Here is a 25,704-nt window from a genome sequence, read left to right as displayed (position 1 = left end):
GAGAGCCAAAAAAGATAGTCCCCTCTCATGATATTTGGGTCACATTAGCATGGTTTATGGATCTCTTCTTTTTCTGCCTTAATCTTTTGAGTTAAATTCTTTCTCTCTGCATTTATCAATATTTATTTATTTTCCTAGACAGTGTCTGGTTACACATCTTTTTATTATTTAATACATCGGACATTCCTCTATATAAGTAGCCAAGTCTCCGAAAGCATATAGCCTGTATCATTGTCTTTGGTTTGGTTTGCTTTCTGATAAAGAGAAGCAAAACTATGGGAGCCCTTGATTATCTCTCCAACTTTTGCACTGTCACCAGCACGAGGAGCAAGCGCAAAGCAATGCAGGTACCCATTAGCAAAAGCAGCAATATGCATGCAGTTAACTGCTTTCTTTTTGCTCTCTCTTTTCTGCCTGCTTCACTCTCGTGCTTTTTGTTTGCTCTTTACTTGTTATGTTTCTTTGTTTTGTTTCTCAGACAGTTGAGATCAAAGTGAAAATGGACTGCGACGGCTGCGAAAGAAGAGTAAAAAATGCTGTTAACTCCATGAAAGGTGCCATGTATCATGAAGCTCTATTCTGGGCAAAGAATTGTTCAACACTCTCTCTTTTCTGTTTTGCCGTTATGAATCGAAATTTTCTTACTTATCACTGCACAGTCTTTCTTCAGCACGGATATCTGCACATTCTAAGATATGAATTTGACCTGTGCATTACTGTTTAGCACTTATAACGGTTATAGCCCCGGATTGGAGAACTTGTTTTATATACGTATAAAAGCATCTTTTTAATTGAGTTGAATTTGAAATCTACAAGAAGAAGTTGGAACTTGGAAATAAACGAACCTATTATCGCCGCCTTTGAGGATCTGTTTTCTTTTTTGACTTTGGAAGAGTATTTTTGGTGCGGATAGCATAGCTTTTGTAATAAAAGCACAAGATTTGATATAATATATGAGATATATTTGGCTTCATGAATCATAATATGGTTTATCGATATAGCAAGCTTCTATTAAAATAGATGAAAGAAAGAAAATTTTAGCTTATGTATCGTTTATTATATACATAGGCTTACACAATTTTATTTTATTTTCTTTTTTAGTTGTGTCCTCATCAGCTCTTCTGTTTATTGAAGAATATACAGTATCTTCTGCTCATATCAATCTTGAGCAAGAAGGAAAAAAAAAATAAATTAAGTGATTGATTCCAGCCTTTTTATGTATATTTTATATATATCACAAAAAAGATCAAGGTAAAGAGTACTAATTTCCGATTCTATATATGCAGGAGTGAAAAGTGTAGAAGTGAACCGAAAGCAAAGCCGGGTGACGGTGAGTGGCTACGTTGAGCCAAACAAGGTATTAAAGAGAGTGAAGAGTACGGGCAAGAGAGCTGAGTTTTGGCCTTATATCCCTCAACATCTTGTTCACTATCCTTATGCTCCTGGTGCCTATGATAAGAGGGCACCCGCCGGCTATGTTCGTAATGTTGTTCAAGCTTTTCCGGCCACCAACGCCCCTGAGGATAATCTTGTTTCCATCTTCAGCGATGATAATGTGAATGCATGTTCAATTATGTAAGGAAAATTAGTTATCTAATTTTGTGAAGGTGACGAATGATTTTCAAGGCAAAATTTCCTTCACACAGAGTTGTAATATATATATATATTATAATATAATGTTGCGAGAATTTTCTCCTAATATGAACTCTTCCGAGTTTAAAAAAATCTTATATGTGTACATTTATAACGGTACAGATTATAAGAAAATCTTCCAATTTAAAGAGTTTTACTTTATATGCTGAAAGAGAGACCATGATCAGGAAGGAATTGATGCACACTAGCTTTTGGTAATTAAAAGTAATTAAAGGGAAAAACGATGAGAAAGTTTGTTCTTATGGAGCTAGTACATGATGATTGTACTTCAAGCAATGATGCTTCCCTTCAGTTTCCCTATTTTCTCTCAACTTTTTCAAGTAAAAGTGCTGAAATTAAAATAAGGGGTCCGGCGAAGATTTTTTTTTTTTTTTCCGAATTCTCACTTCATCATTTCTTAGTTCCTTAGACCTATCCTTAGGAACTTTACTTGCATTATATATATATAGTAGTTTTTTGGTCAATGATTTTAAAATGTAAGAAAGTGCGGAAAAATTTTAAAACCGCACGGCTTTAAAAGCTTACAGTTTTAAATTTTTAAAATCATGCGGTTTTATAAATTTTTCGTACTTTTCCGCACTTTAAAATTCTGAACCGGAACATTTCTCTCTCTCTCTCTCTCTCTCTCTCTATATATATAGATATATATATATGTGTGTATGAGAATACATCCAACAACAAGATCTTCAGTTGCTAAATTTAATATAAGGAATTAATTTCTTTTCCGAGGCTTGGAATTGGGGAAAATAATTGATGAAGAGTATATGATTGTTGACTTAGTAATGGTAATTTAAAGAGCCGGGGAGACAATATTTAATAATAGATCTTAGATTTGGAGATAAGAACAAGATTCTCGTTTACCCACCTCAAATAGAAGGAATAAGGCAACACACTAGTGAGTGGCCATGGTATTTGCCATCAACAAATTTAATTAAGCATTACTATTATTTGATCTTTTGCACAATTAAATTTGTGATCAGGACGCATGTTCAGCTTCAACCATGCCTGTGTTGTTTTGTATTCAGGCTCATATTATTTTCCAACGGCGGCAAATTTCATACGAATCAGAAAGAAAAACAAAGATGTTCAAACAAATTATCGGGCCCTAACCCCCTAATGCATGGCAGACACAGTTTCCAATTTTCAGTGACATTTCCGCAACTTCTGGCTTTAGTTTTAATGGAATGACGTCGTTTACATTATTAAAATGATGAATTAAAAGCCTTTTAACAAAACTATTTTAAATATTAACCTTATCCCAACATTTCCCTGATACTTTATAGTTACTACATCAAGTTGATAAGCTTTAAAATTATTAACCATTCCGATCTTTATCCGATCAAATGCAATCAAATTGGCCACATATGCGTCAAAATCGATTTGGCCAATTAGTTCAAGTTGCCGCATGTCGCCGCTAAGTAATCATAAATAAGTAATTTATGTACACTATTATATTATGCCCAAAAAGGGGAATTGATTATGGGGGCACCACCCTTGGTTTGGAATAACCTTTGGTGATTAGAAAAGAAATTCATATCCAAAGACTTGATGCCTTTTTAAAACTGTTTACTTATAAAAAATTGTCCACTAAATTGAAAGGCTCACAGTATCATATAACAGTTAAAGGAAAAAAATAAATGTCATTGAAATTCCAATTGAAAAAGGAAGATATTTGAATTGTTTATTCTTCACCAACTAAATGGGAGCGAAAAGATTTGTACGCAGAGCCGAAGCAGCACCGTCCCAGATATGGGTCCAAATGGGGAATTTCATTGACCAAAGATCAACATTAATTGAAGGGCTGTTATTTACCAAAAGTCCCATCAATAAAATTCCTTCTCATGTTGTGTTTAATTTACCGTAACGAACACTGAAATCAAAATGTAGTAAACCAACCATCAATAAAGAAGAGACTGACGGAAAAGGAAAGAAGTTATATTATTGATTATACATCTGCGTGAAAACCACAAAAACATAAACAACACTTATTTACGAAAACTTGAGGATGCTTAAACCTAAAGCCTGATTTATTATGCCTACACACCTGAAAGTACCAAAGCACTAGAAAAGCCTAGCAGCCTAAGAAAATGTTGTCACTGATCCCTTTGCAGTAATTGCTTAAACCAGTACGCAGACATCTTTGGAATCCTCTGAAGAGTGTCAAAATCAACGTAAGTGATGCCAAACCTCGCAGTGTATCCTAGCAACCATTCAAAATTGTCGAGCAGCGACCAAGCAAAGTAGCCAGTAACATTTGCTCCATCGTCAATAGCTTTCTTCAGTTGGCTTATATAGTCCCTGTAGTAATTTATTCTCGTGGTGTCATGTAACAAGTGTGTAAGTGTGTAATTGCTTGGATCATCCATTCCTGCATAAATCATCGCGAGAAATGAACAACATCAGATTCCCGAGGCCACTGGCACATTAATGATATGGATGGAATTAATTTTCAGCTGATGATAATTAGGTTTACCATTTTCTGACAGCATTACAGTTGGGTTGCCGTAGCGTTCTTTCACATACATCAAAGCATTGTACAAACCCCAAGGTACAATGTAAAGCCATCCGGAGTTTGCCCTCCGACCAATTGGTACTCCATTACGATCATCTGCAATATCACATCATAATTAATCAATAGAGAAATAAGTAAATTCAAAGCCATAACCAACATATTTGGCAAGAGGGACTTACAAGCATAACCAACATCCCAATCGTTCGCGTAGCTGGAAATGTTGGACTGAGGCCAAGGAGGATCAAACATGTAGTAACTGGTATACTGGTTCACACCCAAATAATCATATGAACCCTTCACCATTGCGACTTCTTCTGGAGTAAATTTGGGAAGCCTTTCCCCAACATTTTCTTGCATGGTTCTTGGATATTCACCATATGTAAGAGGGTGTAAGAACCTGTACATTTTTTTTCCAATGTAAGACACCTTACCAATTTCAGTAAAACAGAGAATAGGATTTACCATCCAATATGGAAATCTCTTGCTCTTTGGGCCGCATAGTTGTCAGCCTTTGATCTTGAATGAGGCTCATACCAAACAAAGTCCAACAAGATTCCAATTTTCCCTTTTTGTGCTTGCTGTAGCAAGTTTAAATTCTCCGTCAATTAATTTTGTTTGAGTGGTAGTGAAGGCAAATTCAAAACAACTGACAGATAAACAAACATCTAACTTGGTAATTTTCGCGATATCTTTGGACTGCTGAAGCGTGAGAAAGAATCATATTATGAGCTGCAGTATATGGCTCCGTTCCTGAGTCTCCCTCTGTACAGTTATTAACTTCTTTGCTACACCTTGATGGAGGATTAATGCCACTGTCGAATCCAAGTGCTGCAATGACCCTTGGTTCATTAAATGTGTACCAATTCTTAACCCTATCACCAAATGTCTTGAAGCAAAATTCCGCAAAATCGGCGTAGTCCTTACTGAAAGATTTGAATATTTTTGTGTCATTGATTATGATGTATGGAGAATTGACGGAATTAGCATTGCGGACAAAAATTAAGAAAACAACTTACACAACTTGGCGACCGAGCAATCCACCGTATCTTTCGTGAAGAGCTAGTGGCATGTCATAATGATACAAATTTGCATACGGAGTGATACCTTGTTCAAGCATGTAGTCAATCAATCTATTGTAATAAGCAACACCCTTCCAATTCACTCTTCCTGCTCCTTCTGAAAAATAATAAATTCAAATATTAATTAAAATTCACTAGCATATATGTGGGGCAAATAGAAAAAAAAAATATTAATGACAAATGTAACACTTACGTGGGAAGATCCTGGACCATGAAATAGAAAACCGATATGCATCAAAGTTTAGCTTTTTCATTAAATCAATGTCCTCCTGTATAACAAAATGAGAAGGTATAAACAGTTTTCAGTGAAATAACTTTGTCGAAAGAAATCATCGAGAAAAGTCCTTGAGCAATACCTTGTATCGATGATACTGGTCAACAGTAACATCAGCAGTAGCATTGTTGGCAATGTTTCCTATAAAAAAAAAAGGGAAATTAAACTCAAAATACTAAGATAGATATATATAGATATGAAAATATAACTAAGCTTTATACATGGTTACCTGGGGTGTGAACATAAACATCCCAAATGCAAGGTCCTCTGCCATCTTTGTTAGCCATTCCTTCAACTTGATATGCAGAAGTTGCCGTGCCAAACACAAATCCATCTGGAAAAGATTTTCTGGTCAACCCAGCTGTGTCAAATCCATCGTTACAAGCTATGCGTGCATTTTCGGTGTCGTATCCTTCAATGCAGGCTATCTTTGCTGAATGTGCAAAGTTGCACACAAGGAACACTACGAGAGCACGGAGTGCATAAGCCTTCTTCTTCATTCTTTTGGCTTGATGAAAGTCCTCACTTTGTTATAGGTTTATATAGGGAGTCATTTGAATAAGCCTCTGAGATTATTAATTTTAATTGATTTGGATAAGTTTAGATTTTATTTTGAATTATTCTCCTTGAGTTGGTTGTTAAAATCATAGTAGAATCAAATCATTCTGTATCTTTATGAGATACTATGGTTACATTTAAATCAATAATAAAATATATCATAGTGAATTTAAATCATTTTTTTCTCTCTCTCTCTCTCTCTCTTTGGCCGATTTCCCACAATTTCTAGCATAGGAAGGATAAAAGAAACTAATTGAAAATTACATAAATAAAAAGATAATCCAGCAGTTTTTAAGTTAATTGAGGTTTTGTAAATGCAAATAAAGCACTGAAAAATAAGTCCAAAGATTAAACTAATCTAAAATTCGTGCGAGAAATTAAGTGGTCCGAAGGACTCAGACCACAACCATAGTTTCAGCAGAATAAGTGAAGGCATACTGTGGTGCGGACTGCCATTTGAAATCAAAATAAGCTGAAAATTTAGATTTATGTTATCTCGATCTATATAAAGTAGCAGCCTATAAATTTTAACAATGATTCTGGTTTTGTCTGACTAGAGGCTTGTGTGATAGCACGATGCCAAAAAATTGCTGCCATCATCAAGATCCTCTGCTCATTTTATATCCGATTCCCGTCTAATAAAATACACCATAAATATATGAATTTGATTTGTGGTTGACTAAAATTATATAATAATATAAACTATACTCACAGGTGCTCTTTAAAGCTGGCTAAGCAGAGTTAAGAAATGCATAGATTCTATTCTCTAAGTAGATGGTGCGAATTTGACATATTATTAGTATTAGTTCCTAATCATTTCCTCATCCATTTGTACCTTGCCATTTTTTTACCCTAATCCTCATCCATTCGGATTTTTTTTTCCTTTCTAAAAGCAAAAGGTTCAAATTTGGCCTATCTACCAACCATTTAACCACATTCACCATAAAAAGTGTCAATGCGGATTAAATAGTTAACTACATTATCTTTTCAAGATTCGTAATGATTCTGAAATGACAGTCCACCCTCATTTTAACTGGTCGATAGTAAATCTTTCAAAATTATTCAAATAAAATCTCAGACCTTATCCAATTAATTCCTATATATAGACTCACAAATCCTTTTCAGTTTTCATCAAGCTAAAATCAAACGGCATGGCGAAAAAGGCTTATGTTCTCAATGCGCTCATATTGTTCCTTCTGTGCAACTTTGCACATTCCAGAAGGATAAATTGCATTGAAGGATACGATTCCGAAAATGCACGCATAGCATGTAACGACGGATTTGACACAGGCGGGTTGAGCAGAAAAAGTTTTCCGGAAGGATTTGTGTTTGGGACGGCAACATCCGCGTATCAAGTTGAAGGAATGGCTGACAAAGATGGCAGAGGGCCCTGCATTTGGGATGTCTATGCTCACACACCAGGTAACTAACTAACTACATAACTTTTCTAATTAACTTTTTATTTTCATGTTTTTGGTTGCAGTATTTGTTTCTTAATATCTTAGTGTTGTGTCCTCAATTTGCTTTCTTGCATTCTCTGATTGAATTGTAGGACACATCGCCAACAATGCTACTGCTGATGTTACTGTTGATCAGTATCATCGATACAAGGAAGATATAGATTTAATGAAAAATCTCAACTTTGATGCATATCGGTTCTCTATTTCATGGTCAAGAATCTTCCCAGGTATGTTGATGTTATCGCTTTTTTTCTTTTTTCCATTTTCTTTTATCCCTCATATATTAGTGAAATAATGTATCGATGTAAAAAATTTTCTAAATTTTTACAGAGGGAACAGGGACAGTGAATCAGAAGGGAGTTGATTATTACAATAGATTGATCGACTACATGCTTGAGCAAGGGATTACTCCATATGCAAATCTGTACCACTATGACATGCCATTAGCCCTTCAAGAAAAATACGGCGGATTGCTCGACTGCCAAGTCGTGTAAGTTGTTACTCCTTTTACCTTCACAATATTAATTCTATGAATTAATTGTCTGTCGCGATGGATATTCTATTAATCTTCCAGAAAGGACTATGCGGATTATGCGGACTTCTGCTTCAAGACATTTGGTGATAGAGTTAAAAATTGGTACACATTTAACGAACCAAGAGTCATTGCTGCACTTGGATTTGACGACGGCAGTAATCCTCCATCAAGATGTAGCAAAGAAGTTAACAACTGTACAGATGGAAACTCAGGAACAGAGCCATATATTGCTGCCCATAATATGATTCTAGCTCATGCAGCAGCTGTGCAAAGATATCGTGAAAAATATCAAGTAAGATGTTTGCCGTTTTAATGTGAAAGTTAGCTTAATTTACTTCTCAAAAAGATTGATTGATTGAAAATGAATGTTTAACTTGTGCAGGAAACACAAAAAGGGAAAATTGGAATTCTGTTGGACTTTGTTTGGTATGAACCTCATACTAGATCAAAAGCCGACAACTTGGCAGCTCAAAGGGCAAGAGATTTCCACATTGGATGGTATAAATCCTATTCTCGTCATGAGTTGAAATCACCAATTTGATTTAGTCCGTTAATGTGAAAAATGTATGCAAAATTAAAATGTACAGGTTCTTACACCCTCTCACATACGGCGAATATCCAAGAACAATGCAAGAAAATGTGGGGGACAGACTTCCAAAATTTACACCAGAAGAAGTTTTGATGGTGCAGGGTTCATTTGATTATCTGGGTGTGAACCAATACACCAGTTACTACATGTTTGACCCTCCTTGGCCCAAGTCTAACATCTCCAGTTACGCGAACGATTGGGATGCTGGTTATGCTTGTAAGCCCTCTCCATATATGCTTATCGGCTTTGAATTTACTTATTTCTCTATTAATTAATTATCTGATATTGCAGATGACCGTAATGGAGTACCAATTGGTCCAAGGGCAAATTCTGGGTGGCTTTACATTGTTCCTTGGGGTTTGTATAATGCTTTGATGTATGTGAAAGAGCGCTATGGCAACCCCATTGTAATGCTGTCCGAAAACGGCATGGATGATCCGAGCAATTACACAGTGAACCACTTATTACACGACACCACAAGAGTAAATTACTACCGAGATTATATAAGCCAGTTGAAGAAGGCTGCTGATGATGGAGCAAATGTAACTGGGTACTTTGCCTGGTCATTGCTTGATAATTTTGAATGGTTATTAGGATACAGTTCGAGATTCGGCATCACTTATGTTGATTTCGACACCCTTAAGAGGACTCCGAAAATGTCTGCGTACTGGTTTAAGCAGCTGCTGCAACGGGACCAGTAACTAGCAATATTTTCTTAGACTTGAGGATCATTGTGGGTTTTCGTATTTTTTTCAAGTGTAATAAGTTAGGCATTAGGATTTAAGCAACATCAAGCAACTCTTCGTAAATAATTGTTCCTGATGGTTGTCTTTCTTTCAAGCTGATATTAGGAAGATAACTTCTTTTCTTGATTGATCAGTAATGTAAGACCCAATCATTCCCGAATTTGCGAATCTTTAAAAAAAGTTAATCTAGTTTAAGTTTAATCATTATTATTTAGACAGTTTATAACGAATGTACATAAACTTTGATTTAAATTTCTTTTTTTCCCCCTAAATTACCGGGAAACTATAAAGTAATGACGCATGTAAAATTTACAACCTTTATGACAATGGGGGAAAAAAAAAAAAAAGATCGTGTTGCTTAAATTGAAATCAAGATTTTTTTATCTTTAACTTGGATTTTAAAGGACATTTCAGCAGAAAAAAAAAAATTTATGTCAGAGAAGCAAAAAATCTAACCGGCCGTAGCAACCAGCATGTGGCAACTGGCAACACTCTCTGCATAACAAGAACAGGCACATGCAGCCTCTGCATGTCAATTCTGTGAGCCAAAGTCAAAATTAGTTGCACTTTTAACACTTCATTTCTCCCTCCAATCTTCATGCAGTACACGTCTTAGTATGTGCAGGCAATTATGTTGTGAGCAATTTGTTAGTTGCTGCCCACATATAGCTTGTGCACTGAGCACTTTTATCAGTTGACACACTTCACAATCTTCTATTGTATCAACACTGATCAAGCAAGCTTCAAAATGTCAAGAAATGGCGTTGAGTTCCTGCAGATCCAGGTCTCTGCCCTTTTGGTTCTTTTCATACTTCATTTTTTTTTTTCAGTCCACGTACTCTGAAATTTTGTTTTATCTCAACACTGATAAAAAAATTTTATCCTGTATTGGTTTGGCTTTACAGAGGCATGTTCTCAAAGTGCACATTCACTGTCAAGGCTGCCAGCAGAAGGTGAAGAAACTTCTCCGTAAAATAGAAGGCACAATAACCTTTTTCCATTCTGTTGTCAATTTTTTATTATAATGCAAGAAAATCACCTGATAAGGATTATGTTCTTTTAAGTACTTCCTTGTGTTCTTCCAAAGAGGTTTTTGCTCAAAAGCACGTTTCATATAAGCATGTTTAGCATTTATTTTCTTAGTAGTGATGTTTCTTTCTCTTTCAATTGGTTACAGGTGTTTATTCGGTGCACATAGATGCAGAAAATCAGGTGGTCATAGTTTCAGGCAATGTAGACTCAGCTATTTTGATCAAAAAGTTGGTGAGGTCAGGCAAATATGTGGAGCTTTTGTCTCCAAGTTACTATCAGATACTTAACCAAGGAAAAGGCAATTTCATCATAGATGACGGTAACAGAATCAACGGCATGAATGCCCCCAAAACTCACTACATGTTTCCCCAGTCCTTAGGCAATGATGTACAAGATCAGTGGGGTCTTAGTAACCATCTCAGCCAGAATGTGGAAATGGCAGCTGTGAGAAGTGAGAATGATGAGAATTCGATGGTAGCAACAAATGAAAATAACTATGTAGGAGACTATAAAGACAAACCTGATGCAGAGGTTGACATGAGTTCCATGATGGTCCCTGGCAATGGTGCAAATTTTATTGGCCCACGAGACCAGAACTTTTGTGGTTTTCAAGACTTTTATGAAAGGAGGACAGGCTATGAAAATGAAACTCCATGGTATCAGTATAGACATCCATCTATGGAGATGATGCATGCTAACGCACATCGACCCCAGATGATGAACCCAATCCCTCAATACAACGAGTTCGGCTTCAGTTTGATTCCACCATCCTTGTATTGAGCAGGAAGAAATATTTGTGCATCCGGAAAAAATAAAAATAAAAATAAAATTCCGGGTTTAGAAAGAGAGAGAACAATTGAGTATAGCTTCACAATAGGCAATGTTCCACAAAAGTTTAGTTCAAGAGTCAAACTATCACTTGTGAATTCTATTTCCTTTTTGTTTTAGATATTTTCCCCCTTTTGAACTTTATATCCCATGTGAAATGAAGGATAATCATGTAGCTGCAAGGCCAGAATGTTCTGGGCGGCAGACAGCCGGAGACAAAGAGAACGTGACAATTTCAATTAAGATCCTCCAAACTGAAAATGACGCTTCCCACAGTCTATTGACAGCACATATATTTCTTGCAGTTAATTTTGTATTGATATACATAACACAGCACACAGGGGCGTTTGAAATATTTGGTAATCAAGTTATATCAAGTGCAGGTCAAGTTCTTACTTTAATCAAGTGAGCAGAAATTCTGCACAGAAGGGGCATTTTTAGGAATTAAACTGTACTACATGAAATCGAATTAAATTTCGAGCCATACATCATTGGAAATGATGTATGGCTAATCTAAATTTGGAGCTTTCTACAACAAGTTATGATCAGTTAAGTGCAGGCTGTTCAGTTTTGAGTCAAGAAGAATATTTCGGGACTTGGACTTTTTTTAATGCTCTTTGCTGTGTTTTAAGCATACCAATGTTTTATTAATGTCTAGCTTTAATGTTGGTCTTTGAAGTCAAGTCATTTGAAAGGTTTCTTTGTAGTATATCTATGCTTGGAGGATTCTTCCAAGAAAGTTATTTAAGCTTATGTAGTTGTAAACCAAAGATAGAGATTAATTTTGGGAATTAGATGAATTTTGAGTTATTATCAAACTCTGTATCTCTTTGATGGATTCCATTGAGTGATGAGTATTTTAAGCCATGTATCCTTAGCTTAACAACTTTAGGTGGTGAATTTTTATTTTTTTTGTATCCTTTTGTTGTTTGCTGAGCAGGTGAGCTTGTGATTTTTTGGATGTGTGACGTTGTGTTTTCTCATCTATTGTGTCTGGCGTCAATACAACTTGGAGGAAAAAAAATTACCCATACAGAGCAGAGAAACAATGAAAGTCATTACAATCGAAACAAGCTCTAAAGACTTAATATGTATCAAATTCTAACACATTTGGAAAAGGTAGTAAACATATTAATGGATTCTATCTCAGCCATATGTTGCGGACCGCCCAAGTTAATAGCCCAATTGCCCACAATTCCAGGCCAAGAGCCCAAGACAAGGCCAAGAGTGCTAGCTTGGCCCGATTCCGGAAAGTTCGAGGCAACTCTAGCACATTTGAGTTTGTAAATAATTTAGAATGCTCCACACATTTTTAGCTTATGTAAATATCTAAAATTCTAGGCATGTGGTAGAATTCTCTAGAATCTCTAGAGCTTGGCAAGCCTCCCCTATACATAGGGCATGCCATTTAGCATTTGAGTAACAAGCTTAGAGCAAACAACTCAAACACTTGTAAGCTCGCTTGTAATCTCTTTTGTAAGCAATACAAGTTTCCTTATTCGGCTCCATTGCTCTCTTTTCTCTCTAGCTTTTCAAAAACCTCTAGGTTTAACTAGTCGAGAAGTTCAAAGTTTACTTAGCAACATTTGGTAAAGGTTGTCTAAGTGCCGCATGGGTTTGCTGCGCAAACACTCATCCGTGACACCATAGGAGGTGCCACGTTGGGACTAGGGGGCTTGACTTTTCAAATTTTACAAATTTAATTTAATATTTACCTCATTTACCATAAAAGTCACTATTAAAATTAAAAAATAATCAAAATATTAAGTATTTATGTTTAACTTTCAACCCACAAAGAAATTGTTATTTTGAGATTCGTTGCACGCTAACTCTCCTCGCACAAAAAAAAAGAAATTATTTTATCTTATTGAATTTATCAAAATGATTTTTCTTCAATGAATTTTATGATATTTAAAATTTAATTTGATGTTTACATTACATAGGTGGCTTCTAATAACAAATTTTCAAAATTGAAAGAGATTGATAGGCTAATAAGAAAAATAGTTGATACTAAAAAAGATAAATTGTATTCATTAATTTGCTTATTGATAACATTAGCATTGAATTTACTAGTTGTCATAACTACAGTAGTAAAAGACATTTTCAACTATGAATTTTGTGAAAAATCGTTTGTGAAATCGAACTAGAGATTAATAATTGAGTAATGTTATTATTACACATGTAGAAAAAAAAAATTATTTTGTATTCTTGATGATAAATTTATTTTTTAACGTTTTTAACATATGAAAACACGTCGAGATCAATTATAAATATATTGAATATATTAGTGAATTTTTATTTTTGATACTTGTTATTTATTGAACTTTTTAAAATTACAATATTATTTAAACTTAGCCCCAGCTAAGTTTAATTTCTGGCACCGCCACTGCGTGCCACATAGCTAACTTGAATAATATACATTACATGATAATACTTGATAAAGACAACATAAAAGAATTATGATAATTAAAAAAAAAATGAAACAAAGAACAAATATAACATGCTTTTGTTACTCATGAAAAAAGTAACTTGTTTTAACTATCAAAGGACATTAGTGAAAAAGATCTTAGCGCTTTTGTGCTTTCCTTCGTCTGGACTGTGCACTCTGCCATTTCTTTCTTGGAACCACTTTGCTCTTCGGTTTCAACTTTAACTCAGGTGAGAAATTACAGTTTGGATCTCCCATACGTGCTGGTGTATCTTCGAAAAATGCATATTCAATTTCTTTGGCCCACCCTTTCTAAGCTCCTCATGCTCTGGTCCGGAGACAATATTTTCAAATGCTCCTATTAAGATATCTATATCACTCATGACTTCCCACGCATCGGTTTAGCGCCCATCTGGCCCTTTCTTTAATTTCACCAATCATTTAACCACATTCACCATAAAAAGTGTGAATATGGATTAAATGGTTAACTACATTATCCTTTCAAGATTCAAAATGATTCTGAAATGACAAAGTCCGCACTCATTTTAACAGGTCCATAGTAAATCTTTCAAACTTACTCAAATATAATCTTAGACCTTATCCAATTAATTCCTATATATAGACTAACAACACATGGTACTTTCATCATAACAAATCCTTTTCAGTTTTCATCAAGCTAAAATCAAACGGCATGACGAAGAAGGCTTATGTACTCAATGCTCTCATATTGTTCCTTGTGTGCAACTTTGCACATTCCAGAAGGATAAATTGCATTGAAGGATACGATTCCGAAAATGCACGCATAGCATGTAACGACGGATTTGACACAGGCGGGTTGAGCAGAAAAAGTTTTCCGGAAGGATTTGTGTTTGGGACGGCAACATCCGCGTATCAAGTTGAAGGAATGGCTGACAAAGATGGCAGAGGGCCCTGCATTTGGGATGTCTATGCTCACACACCAGGTAACTAACTAACTACATAACTTTTCTAATTAACTTTTTATTTTCATGTTTTTGGTTGCAGTATTTGTTTCTTAATATCTTAGTGTTGTGTCCTCAATTTGCTTTCTTGCATTCTCTGATTGAATTGTAGGACACATCGCCAACAATGCTACTGCTGATGTTACTGTTGATCAGTATCATCGATACAAGGAAGATATAGATTTAATGAAAAATCTCAACTTTGATGCATATCGGTTCTCTATTTCATGGTCAAGAATCTTCCCAGGTATGTTGATGTTATCGCTTTTTTTCTTTTTTCCATTTTCTTTTATCCCTCATATATTAGTGAAATAATGTATCGATGTAAAAAATTTTCTAAATTTTTACAGAGGGAACAGGGACAGTGAATCAGAAGGGAGTTGATTATTACAATAGATTGATCGACTACATGCTTGAGCAAGGGATTACTCCATATGCAAATCTGTACCACTATGACATGCCATTAGCCCTTCAAGAAAAATACGGCGGATTGCTCGACTGCCAAGTCGTGTAAGTTGTTACTCCTTTTACCTTCACAATATTAATTCTATGAATTAATTGTCTGTCGCGATGGATATTCTATTAATCTTCCAGAAAGGACTATGCGGATTATGCGGACTTCTGCTTCAAGACATTTGGTGATAGAGTTAAAAATTGGTACACATTTAACGAACCAAGAGTCATTGCTGCACTTGGATTTGACGACGGCAGTAATCCTCCATCAAGATGTAGCAAAGAAGTTAACAACTGTACAGATGGAAACTCAGGAACAGAGCCATATATTGCTGCCCATAATATGATTCTAGCTCATGCAGCAGCTGTGCAAAGATATCGTGAAAAATATCAAGTAAGATGTTTGCCGTTTTAATGTGAAAGTTAGCTTAATTTACTTCTCAAAAAGATTGATTGATTGAAAATGAATGTTTAACTTGTGCAGGAAACACAAAAAGGGAAAATTGGAATTCTGTTGGACTTTGTTTGGTATGAACCTCATACTAGATCAAAAGCCGACAACTTGGCAGCTCAAAGGGCAAGAGATTTCCACATTGGATGGTATAAATCCTATTCTCGTCATGAGTTGAAATCACCAATTTGATTTAGTCCGTTAATGTGAAAAATGTATGCAAAATTAAAATGTACAGGTTCTTACACCCTCTCACATACGGCGAATATCCAAGAACAATGCAAGAAAATGTGGGGGACAGACTTCCAAAATTTACACCAGAAGAAGTTTTGATGGTGCAGGGTTCATTTGATTATCTGGGTGTGAACCAATACACCAGTTACTACATGTTTGACCCTCCTTGGCCCAAGTCTAACATCTCCAGTTACGCGAACGATTGGGATGCTGGTTATGCTTGTAAGCCCTCTCCATATATGCTTATCGGCTTTGAATTTACTTATTTCTCTATTAATTAATTATCTGATATTGCAGATGACCGTAATGGAGTACCAATTGGTCCAAGGGCAAATTCTGGGTGGCTTTACATTGTTCCTTGGGGTTTGTATAATGCTTTGATGTATGTGAAAGAGCGCTATGGCAACCCCATTGTAATGCTGTCCGAAAACGGCATGGATGATCCGAGCAATTACACAGTGAACCACTTATTACACGACACCACAAGAGTAAATTACTACCGAGATTATATAAGCCAGTTGAAGAAGGCTGCTGATGATGGAGCAAATGTAACTGGGTACTTTGCCTGGTCATTGCTTGATAATTTTGAATGGTTATTAGGATACAGTTCGAGATTCGGCATCACTTATGTTGATTTCGACACCCTTAAGAGGACTCCGAAAATGTCTGCGTACTGGTTTAAGCAGCTGCTGCAACGGGACCAGTAACTAGCAATATTTTCTTAGACTTGAGGATCATTGTGGGTTTTCGTATTTTTTTCAAGTGTAATAAGTTAGGCATTAGGATTTAAGCAACATCAAGCAACTCTTCGTAAATAATTGTTTGTCTTTCTTTCGAGTTGATATTAATAAGATAATTTCTTTTCTTGATTTATCCATAATATTAGACTCAATCATTCCCGAATTTGCGAATCTTTAAAAAGTTAATCTAGTCTAATTTTAATCAATAAACTTTGATTGAAATTTCATTTTTTTTTCTAAGTTACTGCGAAACTATAAAGTAATGACACATGTAAAATTTACAACCTTTATGACAATGGGAAAAAAAAAAGGATGTTGTTTAAATTGAAACCGAAGTTTTTTTAATCTTTAACTTCATTTTAAAGGACATGTTAGCCAAATATATATATATATATTGATGTCAGAGTCTCAGAGAAGCAACAAATCTAACCGGCCGTAGCAACCAGCATGTGGCAACTGGCAACACTTTCTGCATAACAAGAACAGGTGCATGCCGCCCCTTCATGTCAATTATATGAGCCAAAGTCAAAATTAGCTGCACTTTTAACACTTCATTTCTCTCTCCAATCTTCATGCAGTACGTCTTTGTATGTGCAGGCAATTATGTTGTGAGCAATTTGTTTAGTTGCTGCCCACATATAACTTGCGCGCTGAAGGATAATGAAGTAGCTGCAAGGCCAAACGTTCTGAGCGGCAGACAGCTGAAGACAAACAAAACGTGAAGATTTAATTTGATTTTAAAACACTCCTGTTAGTTTAAGATCCTCCAAACTGAAAATGACGATTCCCACAATCTATTGACAGCACATATATTCTTGCAGTTAATTTTGTATATGCATACGACCCGAGGAAATAAATTGCCCACACAGAGCTGAGAAACAATGAAAGTCATTACAACCGAAAGTTCAAAGATTTAATACGTAGCAAATTCTAACATACTTGGACAAAAGGTGGTAAACATATTAATGGATTCTATCTCAGCCACAGCTAGCATGAATAATATAAATTAAATGATAATAATTGGATAAAGACAACATAAAGAACTATGACATAAAAATTATAGAGAAGAATGAAACAAAAAACAAATGTGTTATGCTTTCATTACTCATGGAAAAACTAACTTGTTTTAACTATCATAGTACACGAGGTGAAAAAAAAAAAAAAAATTCTTAGCGCCTTTGTGCTTTCCTTCGTCTGGATTGTGTCTTCTGCCATTTCTTTCTTGGAACTAATTTGCTCTTCGGTTTCAACTTCAACTCAGGTGAGAATTTATAGTTTGGATCTCTCATACGTGCCTGTATATCTTTGAAAAACTGCATATTCAATTTCTTTGGCCCACCCTTTCTAAGCTCCTCATACTCTGGTCCAGAGACAATATTTTCAAATGCTCCTATTAAGATGTCTATATCACTCATGACTTCCCACACATTGGTGTAGCGCCCATCTGGCCCTTTCTTTAATTTCTTCAAGGCATTCTCAACTGCAAGTTTCCTGGCTTGCTTTCCAGGGGACAACTCTTCTGGTTCGTTTTCAGCTTTCAGAAGTTCCGAGATAGTTCGATATTTAGGTTTCTCCTCAAACTCAAATAATTTATCAATATACTTGTCACTAGCTTCATTTGGGTAGGGTTCTGTAGGTATATCATCATCATCATCACCTTCACTGCCAGTCCAGAGAGTTTTCTCCTCATCACTTCCAGACCACACGCTGTGTAACTCATCACTGTCATCAGCATCAATTAGGTCTGAGTGCTCCTTTGCCTTCTGTCTGACTTTCCTGATCTCCTTTTCTAGACGACTTTGACCCTTCTCAGAGTCACTCTCATCTTCACTTCCTGTCCACACACAATCCTCTTCGTCAATCTCTTTCTTCCAAGTGTCCCTAAAATTCTTATCACCTGGTCTTGCATCGCCAAACAGATCATAATGTTTGCGTCCATTACGAGCATATGACCGAGATACTACAAAACAATCAAATATATGTACATAACATGTGCATATAACTCAAAGATGAACGACCAAATACATATGTACAGCAAGTAAATCCATGCTGCAAGCATAAATAGATAACTCTAAAATCCCACTGACAAATGATAATAGTCCTCAAGTCATGAGTCCAATCAGAGGATGCTTATCTTGTAAGATACTGTAATGCATACCAAGCATAAAAGATGAAAGCTTTATCAAATATTCACAGGAAATTTCACAGAAAGATTCAGTGAATGCATTCATTGAGGACTTTCTACAAATACCAAGACTGTAATACAAAAAAAGCTTCCATCACCATCAAAAACCTCTTAACAGGTTTTTTACTAACCGAGAAAATTTGAGCCAAACCCACCAAGAATATGATTTCCTGAGCTGCCAGCAACGGAATCAGAGAGAGATTCTATTCTGACAGGTGAAACAAAAAGTACCTTTAGAAGTTGTCAACGAAATTTAGAACTAAAACCACAGCTCTAAAGCAACCAATATGCGTAGTGAAAGGAAGAGACTTACCTCCTTGCAAGTGTTGGCGGTGATTGAGATTTTGCGGTTCTGAAGAGTGACGGAAAGTGGGAAAGGCGGGAACGCACCGTCCAGGCCATCATTTAGAATGCCAAACTTCTCTTTAGCAAATAACCATTCCTTAAACGGTAATCACCCAAAGGCCAAAAGAGATTTTAGGAAAGAGAAGGGTCTGTAATGACATTTTATCATTTAGTAAATTTTCGTACCACCCCCTCAGAATTATACACTTACGAAATAACCTCTGTAAACTTATCATTTCCACGTCATGGCCTCCGCCACATAAAACCGAATGAATTAGGTTTTTTTTAATCTGTGAAGATCAATGGCTTTTATATTTATTTTATCATTTTTCATAGTGTATTAAATCATAAAATACTGTTGCCTTTTATAGTAGTTTAGGAACTTTAATCAAACAAAAACCAAGAAACAATCAATTTGAAATGATCTAAAGCTAGAATATATATATATATATATATCTATATATATATATATATCTTCAAATTTCCCCGCACTTTAAAATCTTAAATTAAAAATTTTTTATACACTCACTTTATTTAAGGAGACACTTTAGTCTCAAGTCAATTCCATGATTAATTTATAAAGCAAAATATGTGCAGTTTCAAAACTTTCTCAAATTTTCTTACATTTTAAAATCCGAGATTAAAAAATTTCTATATATATAAACACACACCTTATTTGGGGAGAGACTTAAGTCTCAAGTCAATTCCATGATTAATTTACAAAGCGAAATATGAAAATATCGCAGGCATCCACACGACACATTTAGCTTTGCCTGATCAGTCTACATCCACCAGTCGACTTTCTTCTGAAGTTGCACATACATCCTCAAGACCATCCCACCAATCAGAAGAGGATGATACAAGATTAATGACAGATCAAGGGGCAATCACATCATTTGAACAATAACCGATAGCTCTAGAGAAGCGAACAGTGGTGAGAATGAAAATGCTAGCTAAGAGCCTTCTCTAATATTCATCAACTATTTTTCTTCCCATTGCTAGGTGAACAAACTGTTGAATATAGATGATGTGGTAGAGATAGCCCACGCGCTGATGGTATGAACTGAAGCAACTTCAACACAACTTTACTCATCCAACATCTCAACCACGGGAGCATACTGCACATGTTGCAAAAAAATGAGTGAGTTTTTTTGTCCATGGGTAAATGTGTCCACACATGCGTGTAACAGGCAAACAGAAGAATTTGATAGGGAGGGATACTGACCTCATCATTCTCCTCAAAGTACATTCCATCAATAGCACTGCTCTGCTGAAATTCCCATCCCAGACTGTTCTCAAGCAGCTCTCTGAGTTTCCTTGTCTGCAAAGGGTGAAATGACTTAAAATATTTTAGGACTTTGCACTCAAATTATCTAGTTAGAAATTACAATAAAGACTGTTCATTAAAAAAATTAAAATCTTCGTAGTTCAAGGTGAAAATTTTTAAGGATGGCACACCAGTGGAGATTCTCAAGTTCTCAGACAATTGGATACAGAGCAATAAAGATTGGCGGCTAGTAAATGATTATCCTTATAAAGAATAACATGTCCAACACAAATATAATAAAGCAAAACATCATCGCATTCTAGAATTTAATTCTGAGCTACTAATACTAGCACAACAATGTGCAATTTATTAGCCCTTGTGATTGTTTCGGGAAAACATATATGGTAGTAACCTGATGCAAGCAACCCGACCAGCTCACTCCAGGTACTTGTCAGTTAGAATGGAAGTAGATAAGAAAAGTAAACCTGGAAACTTTCTCGCATTAAGAAATGTCTGAGGCCATCTCATTCCTTTCAGATATCATCAAAAACAAGAGGTGATGGGACTCATCGGCTTCTTTAAGAAGTCAATATCCAAACTAATGGCAAGGGGGAAGGTTATTAGAGAATTTCAGAATCCAGGTGTGGCAGGTGCACAAAATATAACTTTCAAGAAAGTCAATGAAGAATCAGGAAAGATTGATTACACATGTTCAGATAAAAATGCTGAGATGGCTGAGTTATTTGAGTATTTTGCAGTACAGTTTTCGTTCAGAACAACTATAAGAAGTTTAAAGGTGACACAGGTGCTTTGCACTTACCCATGTTAGAAGATCTCCATCAACAACAGAAGCATCTTGTATCAACGCAAAGAAATCCTGCAATTTAATTTTACAGTTAATTAATATGCCACGTCACGGAAATATACAAAAAATAAATGCAACTTAAGATGACATAGCATTCACTGGTCTCATCAATTTCAAGTTCACTGAGTTCACCAACAATTACTACAGCACTGAAACCTTAGAATATAACAAGAAGATAACCAATGCCAAAATTTCAGTATAGCAACACACTCATGCAAAGAAGTACATTCATATTGAAGCACAATAAAGCACCTAACAGTTTTAATTACCTTGCAAAGATGGTGCAAAAAACTATCAGCAGACAGCCACGAATCATCTAATAGTGCTGATGCTCCTGTCTCTGTACCATTTCGATCTTTTTGAAGTCCATATTTCAGTTGATAGTAGATGACCTTAATGAACTGTGACAAGAATGGAGAACGTTACCTTAATAAGTTAAAGTGCGTGGTCTGGAACTATGATATGGGTACAATAGGGAGGCCTATTAACTTGCATAGGGACCCAAAATGAAACCGAAGTTAAGATCATAAAGTTGATTTTACTTGCTTACTACATTTCCACAAATATTCGCATCCTAACAAACACTGCCTCCCTTAATAAGCCACAAAAAAACTTAACAAATGATTATTAATGCAGAATATTACCATCGTGAATAGCTGACTCCTCGTATGGAGAGGCTGCAAAAAGTAAAAATTTGAACTGAGCATGTAAGAAAAGTGAAATAACAAGCCAAATCAAGGTTCAAAATTATCACAGGGAAGGATGGAAAATTAGAATTAGAATTTTCGAAGTACAGTCATCCTAGGAATGCTACCATGCTGCATCAATGCCATAGTTAGAGAATCAGTCTATTATATTTGAACGCAGAACACTAGGACTCTACATCCAGATGTCAAGAGGTTCTTTTCGAAGAGAACATGAATCTATAGTATCTATAAGAATTGTCAGTTTCTTGGTTTTAAGTTTTCATGAAGTTCAGTCTCTTCAAGAGGTAGTGCCAAATTTGTTTAACAATGGTTATTCAATGCCCAATTCTGGAGTTACTCTTCTCCTGATTAGTATGTAAGAAGTTGAATTGATAAAGGGTTGAGAAGAAAAGCAGCAAATTCTTAGTCGATAACTACAGCTATAGTTCTTTTTATTCAGTCGAATTTCAATGTGAAAGTATGAAACCAGAAATTTGTAGAGAAAGCTGTTTGATGGGATGCATTTTTGAAAGAAAATACTAAGTAGAGAAACTGTAGAATACAGATTAAACTGAAGAAACAAAAAAAATTCCGGACTGGAACAATTTTCTTTTTCCACTCAAAATCTCAATGGCATCCAGGTGAAAAGAACCCAAAAGGGCAGACTACAATCTCACAAATACAGGAGTTGATAGGCCAGCGGAATGCAGGGGAACAAATCAATACTTACTGCTTCAGAGCAACCAAATAAAAGGCTAACCAAAGACTTCCACTGCAGGAACGCTTCAAGGGACTGCCCCATCTGCATGATTCTCAGGTGTCACAAAAATCTGACAATATTAAACATATCAAAATGTATTTTAGTCATGTGCTTACCAAAAATGCTATGAACGCAAATTGCAGCTCCCCGAGAAGCGTGTCTTCAGAACCTCCATAATTCTTTGTTATTAAGCTCTCTAGTAACTCTGTCTGAACAGAATAATAAAATCATATACCCAAAATCAGCATATTCAATAATCCAGAGTTTCTGTCAAGGAATGGTAATGATTTAAAAGCCATATATGTTGATGCTTGCCTTGTCAAGATTCAGAGAAGTGAGTTCTTCCCCCTGCATTCCTCTGCACTTAACAACTCGGGGTATTGATGTGTAGTAACAACCTTTCTTTTGACTACTGTCAACGCTTGCTGTGAACTTACTAGTCTTTAGTTGCTCATCCAGAGCTCTTTCCATTGTTGATTTTGGAGTGTTTTTCATCATTCCAGATTCAGCTGTGACAGTTATTTCTCCTCCAATGGGTTCTGCAAGTGCAACCAAATGAATGAAAATGATGTGCACAATTGACTACAGCAGATACAAACAATAATTATTCACATTTCTTCAACCATTCAGTGGAACAATTCCTCTACATCAATCATGGCCAGACCCAAGGGATAAAACAAACACTACAACATAAATGCAGATGAAGATTCTAATAACAAAGCTTAGACATATCAACTGGATCGAACTATTAAAGCAGATTAGGCATCTGATATTCAGATGAGAAACTAAAGCCAACAAGCAGAAGACGGAAAAGAATATGGAAATTACAGAAAATGCATATAGCGTTAATGGCATCAAGTCATTAAACATAAACCATGCTGCAAAGGCCATAAGAATGTGAAAAGGCATCTGGTAATGTCAACTAGGTTGTGCATATGAAAAGTAGAACATACCAATCCGTTCAATAATGCTCTTTGTAATATAAGAAGACAACCGTTTCCATTCTCCATACTGGCTGAGAGTATAAGGACCAAGCTGTTTATCAAACTCCAAACTACATACTGCTTGAGTATATCTTGCTTCCTTAAAGTTTATGAAAAGAACACAGAAACAAAATTGAATTATGGAACAAATAATCAAAATTAAGAAACAATTAAAATAGGAAATATGAACAACATCTATGAACACTGGATGGGAATTGGACCAAGATCTGACTAATGATGTGATAGAAAGACAAGTCGGATGCAGGCATGGACAAGCTTATATTTAAAGATTAGTGATTAATTTCCCTGAACGTATTCCAAGCCAATAAGAATCTAGAGCCAAGACAGGCCAAATTATAAAAATGTGATATCACTTTGTTTCAGTTTCAGCTGACCTTAGCTCAACTGATAAAAGTATTACAGCTCTTCTTTGAGTCTTGAAGCATGTCATTTATCCATAATACCCTACCTTAAGCTAAATCACATTTCAAAATATAACAAGAGACAAAAATGTCAATATGAATAATTACAAATTATGTTATTTAGAGACAATTCCAGGTTGACTAAGACTCCCGTCTGTCTTAAGAAATATGAGTAAAACAACAAGTGGGAACAAAACTTGTCTGCCAAATTGAGGTCACGTCACTTAATTCTCAAAAGTGCCTCAACTAGATAGTACATGAAGAAAATTAACTCAAGGAGATTAGTATTCTCCCATCATTAATGTTATAACCGAACCTAAAGTTTTTTCGTTGCATATCTAATCCCTGCAAACAAAATTTGAAAACCATGAAGAGTCATAGAACGGTGAAGGTTTGCACTTGCCTATTAGAATTGGACTCTTGCCACTTAATTGTGGCAGAGTGAAGCTCAGGACAATTACATCTAGTATGACACAAGCTTTAAAGATTTTATGGGGCTTGATGTTAACAATTTCGCTCTATTGGATAGGCAATCCTTAGGCAAAACTCATTTTACATAGTATGTATTAATTACATAAACAAACCTCCTCTTCTGATACTTTGACCAAGCGTTCCTCTTGTTGATCCCACTTACGAACAATCACCTCTGAAGGGCCAGCATCGATGAAGAAGCCAATGATTGGAGAAAACTCCTTACCATCTCTGCATCCAAAAGGAAGCATAAGATATTGATACAAAAACAAAAAAAGGCAGAAAACGTCATAAACATATTACTAGGAAACAGAAGATTTTTGCAAGAAAAAAATTCTTCAGTAGATTCTCCAGAGATTTGTTTGTCAAAAAATAATCCATGGACTCTGAGATGCTTGACATGCATAATCAAGAAATCTTTTGAAAACTTAGCCAATGCTAAAATCAGTGACAACAATTAATGAGAAAAATCCTAACCTGCTTGATGAGCTGTAGAACACAAAATGAACTCCAGGAGGAATCATCTTGATACCCTTAAAAGAAGGCCCCACTGAAAACATCTGCAAGTAATAGAAATTTATTGAAAAACAGAGAAACTTTAGTACCTAAAACTTTAAAGTTGTGAAATTTTGTTACCTGGGTGTCAATGCCGAAAAGGGTGTATTGAGGAACATCGAGAAGGAGAAGCGTGGCTCCATGCTTTACGAGCTCTAATGCCGCTTCTGGGTCCATTTTTTCCCCCCTTTTCTATGAAATTAGTAAATTTCAGAGCTTGGCTCGAGAGCTTTCTAAGTGTTTGTTTTGTTTGCTGAGCGTGGTCTGTGGAGTCCAGAAGCCTCTTTGTTGCAACCGTGGTTCGTTAAAATTACAATATTTAATTTGAGTTAATGAAATTTTAACCTTTTTTTTTTAATTGTAGGTAAAAAAAAATAGTCCATTTGACTTGGGATTTGCCCTATTGATCAAATAAAAGAGTAATGAACAGATAAAATTTTTGTATCATTTTAAGTGAAAAGAAATTTGAATTAATATTAATATGTCACATATAATTTAGTGCTATTATCATTTCACTACTTTAAAAATTATAATATATCTTACAAAATTTATCATTTTATTATAATTTCATTGTTACCATTAGTTAGCCAGTTAGATGACTAATAAAATATTA

The 25,704-nt window shown here is 35.6% G+C and overlaps 7 protein-coding genes and 1 long non-coding RNA gene across 14 annotated transcripts; 5 read left to right on the top strand and 3 right to left on the bottom strand.

Annotated features, from left to right (window-relative positions):
* The first annotated feature begins 156 nt into the window (after positions 1-156).
* Positions 157-1,672, top strand: LOC102611787 (heavy metal-associated isoprenylated plant protein 21). Its single transcript, XM_006482093.3, has 3 exons — positions 157-347; positions 479-554; positions 1,287-1,672. Exons 1-3 carry the CDS (start codon positions 276-278, stop codon positions 1,577-1,579), a joined length of 441 nt encoding a protein of 146 aa, XP_006482156.1. The 5' UTR covers positions 157-275; the 3' UTR covers positions 1,580-1,672.
* A 1,995-nt stretch (positions 1,673-3,667) lies between these two features.
* Positions 3,668-6,018, bottom strand: LOC102627000 (beta-glucosidase 44-like). The gene is made up of 9 exons (XM_025100123.2): positions 5,748-6,018; positions 5,601-5,659; positions 5,438-5,513; positions 5,182-5,341; positions 4,836-5,088; positions 4,628-4,743; positions 4,345-4,562; positions 4,127-4,261; positions 3,668-4,021 (listed from the first exon to the last, which is right to left on the bottom strand). Exons 1-9 carry the CDS (start codon positions 6,016-6,018, stop codon positions 3,747-3,749), a joined length of 1,563 nt encoding a protein of 520 aa, XP_024955891.1. The 3' UTR covers positions 3,668-3,746.
* A 1,209-nt stretch (positions 6,019-7,227) lies between these two features.
* On the top strand, positions 7,228-9,443 carry LOC102626707 (beta-glucosidase 44-like). Its single transcript, XM_025100122.2, has 7 exons — positions 7,228-7,498; positions 7,629-7,763; positions 7,867-8,026; positions 8,111-8,363; positions 8,454-8,569; positions 8,659-8,876; positions 8,952-9,443. The coding sequence occupies exons 1-7, from the start codon at positions 7,228-7,230 to the stop codon at positions 9,359-9,361; spliced, it is 1,563 nt and encodes a 520-aa protein (XP_024955890.1). The 3' UTR covers positions 9,362-9,443.
* A 711-nt stretch (positions 9,444-10,154) lies between these two features.
* LOC107177555 (uncharacterized) lies at positions 10,155-11,218 on the top strand. The gene is made up of 3 exons (XM_015531484.1): positions 10,155-10,190; positions 10,312-10,375; positions 10,584-11,218. Exons 1-3 carry the CDS (start codon positions 10,155-10,157, stop codon positions 11,216-11,218), a joined length of 735 nt encoding a protein of 244 aa, XP_015386970.1.
* Positions 11,219-14,376: 3,158 nt separating this feature from the next.
* LOC102626414 (beta-glucosidase 44-like) lies at positions 14,377-16,601 on the top strand. Of its 3 annotated transcripts, none has more exons than XM_052443584.1 (7): positions 14,377-14,656; positions 14,787-14,921; positions 15,025-15,182; positions 15,273-15,521; positions 15,612-15,727; positions 15,817-16,034; positions 16,110-16,601. In XM_052443584.1, the coding sequence occupies exons 1-7, from the start codon at positions 14,386-14,388 to the stop codon at positions 16,517-16,519; spliced, it is 1,557 nt and encodes a 518-aa protein (XP_052299544.1). In that variant the 5' UTR covers positions 14,377-14,385; the 3' UTR covers positions 16,520-16,601. The 3 variants fall into 3 exon arrangements, with proteins under 3 accessions (XP_052299544.1, XP_006482389.1, XP_052299545.1); XM_006482326.2 differs by having other exon boundaries at positions 15,025-15,184; positions 15,269-15,521; XM_052443585.1 differs by lacking the exon at positions 15,025-15,182 and having other exon boundaries at positions 14,787-14,881; positions 15,306-15,521.
* Positions 16,602-16,934: 333 nt separating this feature from the next.
* On the top strand, positions 16,935-17,372 carry LOC127903145 (uncharacterized). Its single transcript, XR_008055861.1, has 2 exons — positions 16,935-17,038; positions 17,150-17,372. It is a non-coding gene; the product is annotated as an uncharacterized LOC127903145 (long non-coding RNA).
* A 250-nt stretch (positions 17,373-17,622) lies between these two features.
* On the bottom strand, positions 17,623-19,219 carry LOC102612798 (uncharacterized). Of its 3 annotated transcripts, none has more exons than XM_006485361.4 (3): positions 19,051-19,219; positions 18,869-18,945; positions 17,623-18,512 (listed from the first exon to the last, which is right to left on the bottom strand). In XM_006485361.4, exons 1-3 carry the CDS (start codon positions 19,140-19,142, stop codon positions 17,722-17,724), a joined length of 960 nt encoding a protein of 319 aa, XP_006485424.1. In that variant the 5' UTR covers positions 19,143-19,219; the 3' UTR covers positions 17,623-17,721. The 3 variants fall into 3 exon arrangements, with proteins under 3 accessions (XP_006485424.1, XP_006485425.1, XP_006485426.1); XM_006485362.4 differs by having other exon boundaries at positions 18,893-18,945; XM_006485363.4 differs by lacking the exons at positions 18,869-18,945; positions 19,051-19,219 and adding an exon at positions 18,747-18,862.
* Positions 19,220-19,722: 503 nt separating this feature from the next.
* On the bottom strand, positions 19,723-25,405 carry LOC102610602 (uncharacterized). 3 transcript variants are annotated; one of them, XM_006482089.4, is made up of 13 exons: positions 25,352-25,405; positions 25,173-25,320; positions 25,014-25,096; positions 24,650-24,767; positions 23,614-23,743; positions 22,976-23,199; positions 22,777-22,869; positions 22,631-22,702; positions 21,859-21,891; positions 21,484-21,615; positions 21,170-21,226; positions 20,308-20,403; positions 19,723-20,200 (listed from the first exon to the last, which is right to left on the bottom strand). In XM_006482089.4, the coding sequence occupies exons 2-13, from the start codon at positions 25,266-25,268 to the stop codon at positions 20,168-20,170; spliced, it is 1,167 nt and encodes a 388-aa protein (XP_006482152.1). In that variant the 5' UTR covers positions 25,269-25,320; positions 25,352-25,405; the 3' UTR covers positions 19,723-20,167. The 3 variants fall into 3 exon arrangements, with proteins under 3 accessions (XP_006482152.1, XP_006482151.1, XP_052299612.1); XM_006482088.4 differs by lacking the exon at positions 25,352-25,405 and having other exon boundaries at positions 25,173-25,345; XM_052443652.1 differs by lacking the exons at positions 19,723-20,200; positions 20,308-20,403; positions 25,352-25,405 and adding an exon at positions 20,413-20,947 and having other exon boundaries at positions 25,173-25,345.
* Positions 25,406-25,704: the final 299 nt, after the last annotated feature.

This window comes from Citrus sinensis, chromosome 6 (assembly GCF_022201045.2).
Source record: "Citrus sinensis cultivar Valencia sweet orange chromosome 6, DVS_A1.0, whole genome shotgun sequence".
Classification (NCBI taxonomy): Eukaryota; Viridiplantae; Streptophyta; class Magnoliopsida; order Sapindales; family Rutaceae; genus Citrus; species Citrus sinensis.
Note: the sequence above shows the minus strand (reverse complement) of the source record. Positions and strands in the feature narration are given on the sequence as shown.

What these genes read in the sequence shown, in the direction of transcription:
- LOC102626414 (XM_006482326.2), top strand. Translation starts at nt 14,386, where the DNA reads ATGACGAAGAAGGCTTATGTACTCAATGCTCTCATATTGTTCCTTGTG. An exon ending in TTGCTCGACTGCCAAGTCGT is followed by an intron (nt 15,185 to 15,268) that starts GTAAGTTGTTAC and finishes TTAATCTTCCAG; the next exon opens with AAAGGACTATGCGGATTATG. An exon ending in GATATCGTGAAAAATATCAA is followed by an intron (nt 15,522 to 15,611) that starts GTAAGATGTTTG and finishes TAACTTGTGCAG; the next exon opens with GAAACACAAAAAGGGAAAAT.
- LOC102612798 (XM_006485361.4), bottom strand. Translation starts at nt 19,142, where the DNA reads ATGATGGCCTGGACGGTGCGTTCCCGCCTTTCCCACTTTCCGTCACTC. An exon ending in CCGCCAACACTTGCAAGGAG is followed by an intron (nt 18,946 to 19,050) that starts GTAAGTCTCTTC and finishes TTCACCTGTCAG; the next exon opens with AATAGAATCTCTCTCTGATT. An exon ending in GTTTGGCTCAAATTTTCTCG is followed by an intron (nt 18,513 to 18,868) that starts GTTAGTAAAAAA and finishes ATTGTTTTGTAG; the next exon opens with TATCTCGGTCATATGCTCGT.
- LOC107177555 (XM_015531484.1), top strand. Translation starts at nt 10,155, where the DNA reads ATGTCAAGAAATGGCGTTGAGTTCCTGCAGATCCAG. An exon ending in TTGAGTTCCTGCAGATCCAG is followed by an intron (nt 10,191 to 10,311) that starts GTCTCTGCCCTT and finishes TTGGCTTTACAG; the next exon opens with AGGCATGTTCTCAAAGTGCA. An exon ending in GAAGGTGAAGAAACTTCTCC is followed by an intron (nt 10,376 to 10,583) that starts GTAAAATAGAAG and finishes AATTGGTTACAG; the next exon opens with GTGTTTATTCGGTGCACATA.
- LOC102627000 (XM_025100123.2), bottom strand. Translation starts at nt 6,018, where the DNA reads ATGAAGAAGAAGGCTTATGCACTCCGTGCTCTCGTAGTGTTCCTTGTG. An exon ending in TTGCTCGGTCGCCAAGTTGT is followed by an intron (nt 5,089 to 5,181) that starts GTAAGTTGTTTT and finishes CAAATCTTTCAG; the next exon opens with TAAGGACTACGCCGATTTTG. An exon ending in AGAGATTTCCATATTGGATG is followed by an intron (nt 4,563 to 4,627) that starts GTAAATCCTATT and finishes AAAAATGTACAG; the next exon opens with GTTCTTACACCCTCTTACAT.
- LOC102626707 (XM_025100122.2), top strand. Translation starts at nt 7,228, where the DNA reads ATGGCGAAAAAGGCTTATGTTCTCAATGCGCTCATATTGTTCCTTCTG. An exon ending in TGTCTATGCTCACACACCAG is followed by an intron (nt 7,499 to 7,628) that starts GTAACTAACTAA and finishes ATTGAATTGTAG; the next exon opens with GACACATCGCCAACAATGCT. An exon ending in TTGGGATGCTGGTTATGCTT is followed by an intron (nt 8,877 to 8,951) that starts GTAAGCCCTCTC and finishes CTGATATTGCAG; the next exon opens with ATGACCGTAATGGAGTACCA.
- LOC102610602 (XM_006482089.4), bottom strand. Translation starts at nt 25,268, where the DNA reads ATGGACCCAGAAGCGGCATTAGAGCTCGTAAAGCATGGAGCCACGCTT. An exon ending in TTCTACAGCTCATCAAGCAG is followed by an intron (nt 24,768 to 25,013) that starts GTTAGGATTTTT and finishes TTTTGGATGCAG; the next exon opens with AGATGGTAAGGAGTTTTCTC. An exon ending in TTTTGCACCATCTTTGCAAG is followed by an intron (nt 21,227 to 21,483) that starts GTAATTAAAACT and finishes ATTAAATTGCAG; the next exon opens with GATTTCTTTGCGTTGATACA.
- LOC102611787 (XM_006482093.3), top strand. Translation starts at nt 276, where the DNA reads ATGGGAGCCCTTGATTATCTCTCCAACTTTTGCACTGTCACCAGCACG. An exon ending in GCAAGCGCAAAGCAATGCAG is followed by an intron (nt 348 to 478) that starts GTACCCATTAGC and finishes TTTGTTTCTCAG; the next exon opens with ACAGTTGAGATCAAAGTGAA. An exon ending in TGCTGTTAACTCCATGAAAG is followed by an intron (nt 555 to 1,286) that starts GTGCCATGTATC and finishes CTATATATGCAG; the next exon opens with GAGTGAAAAGTGTAGAAGTG.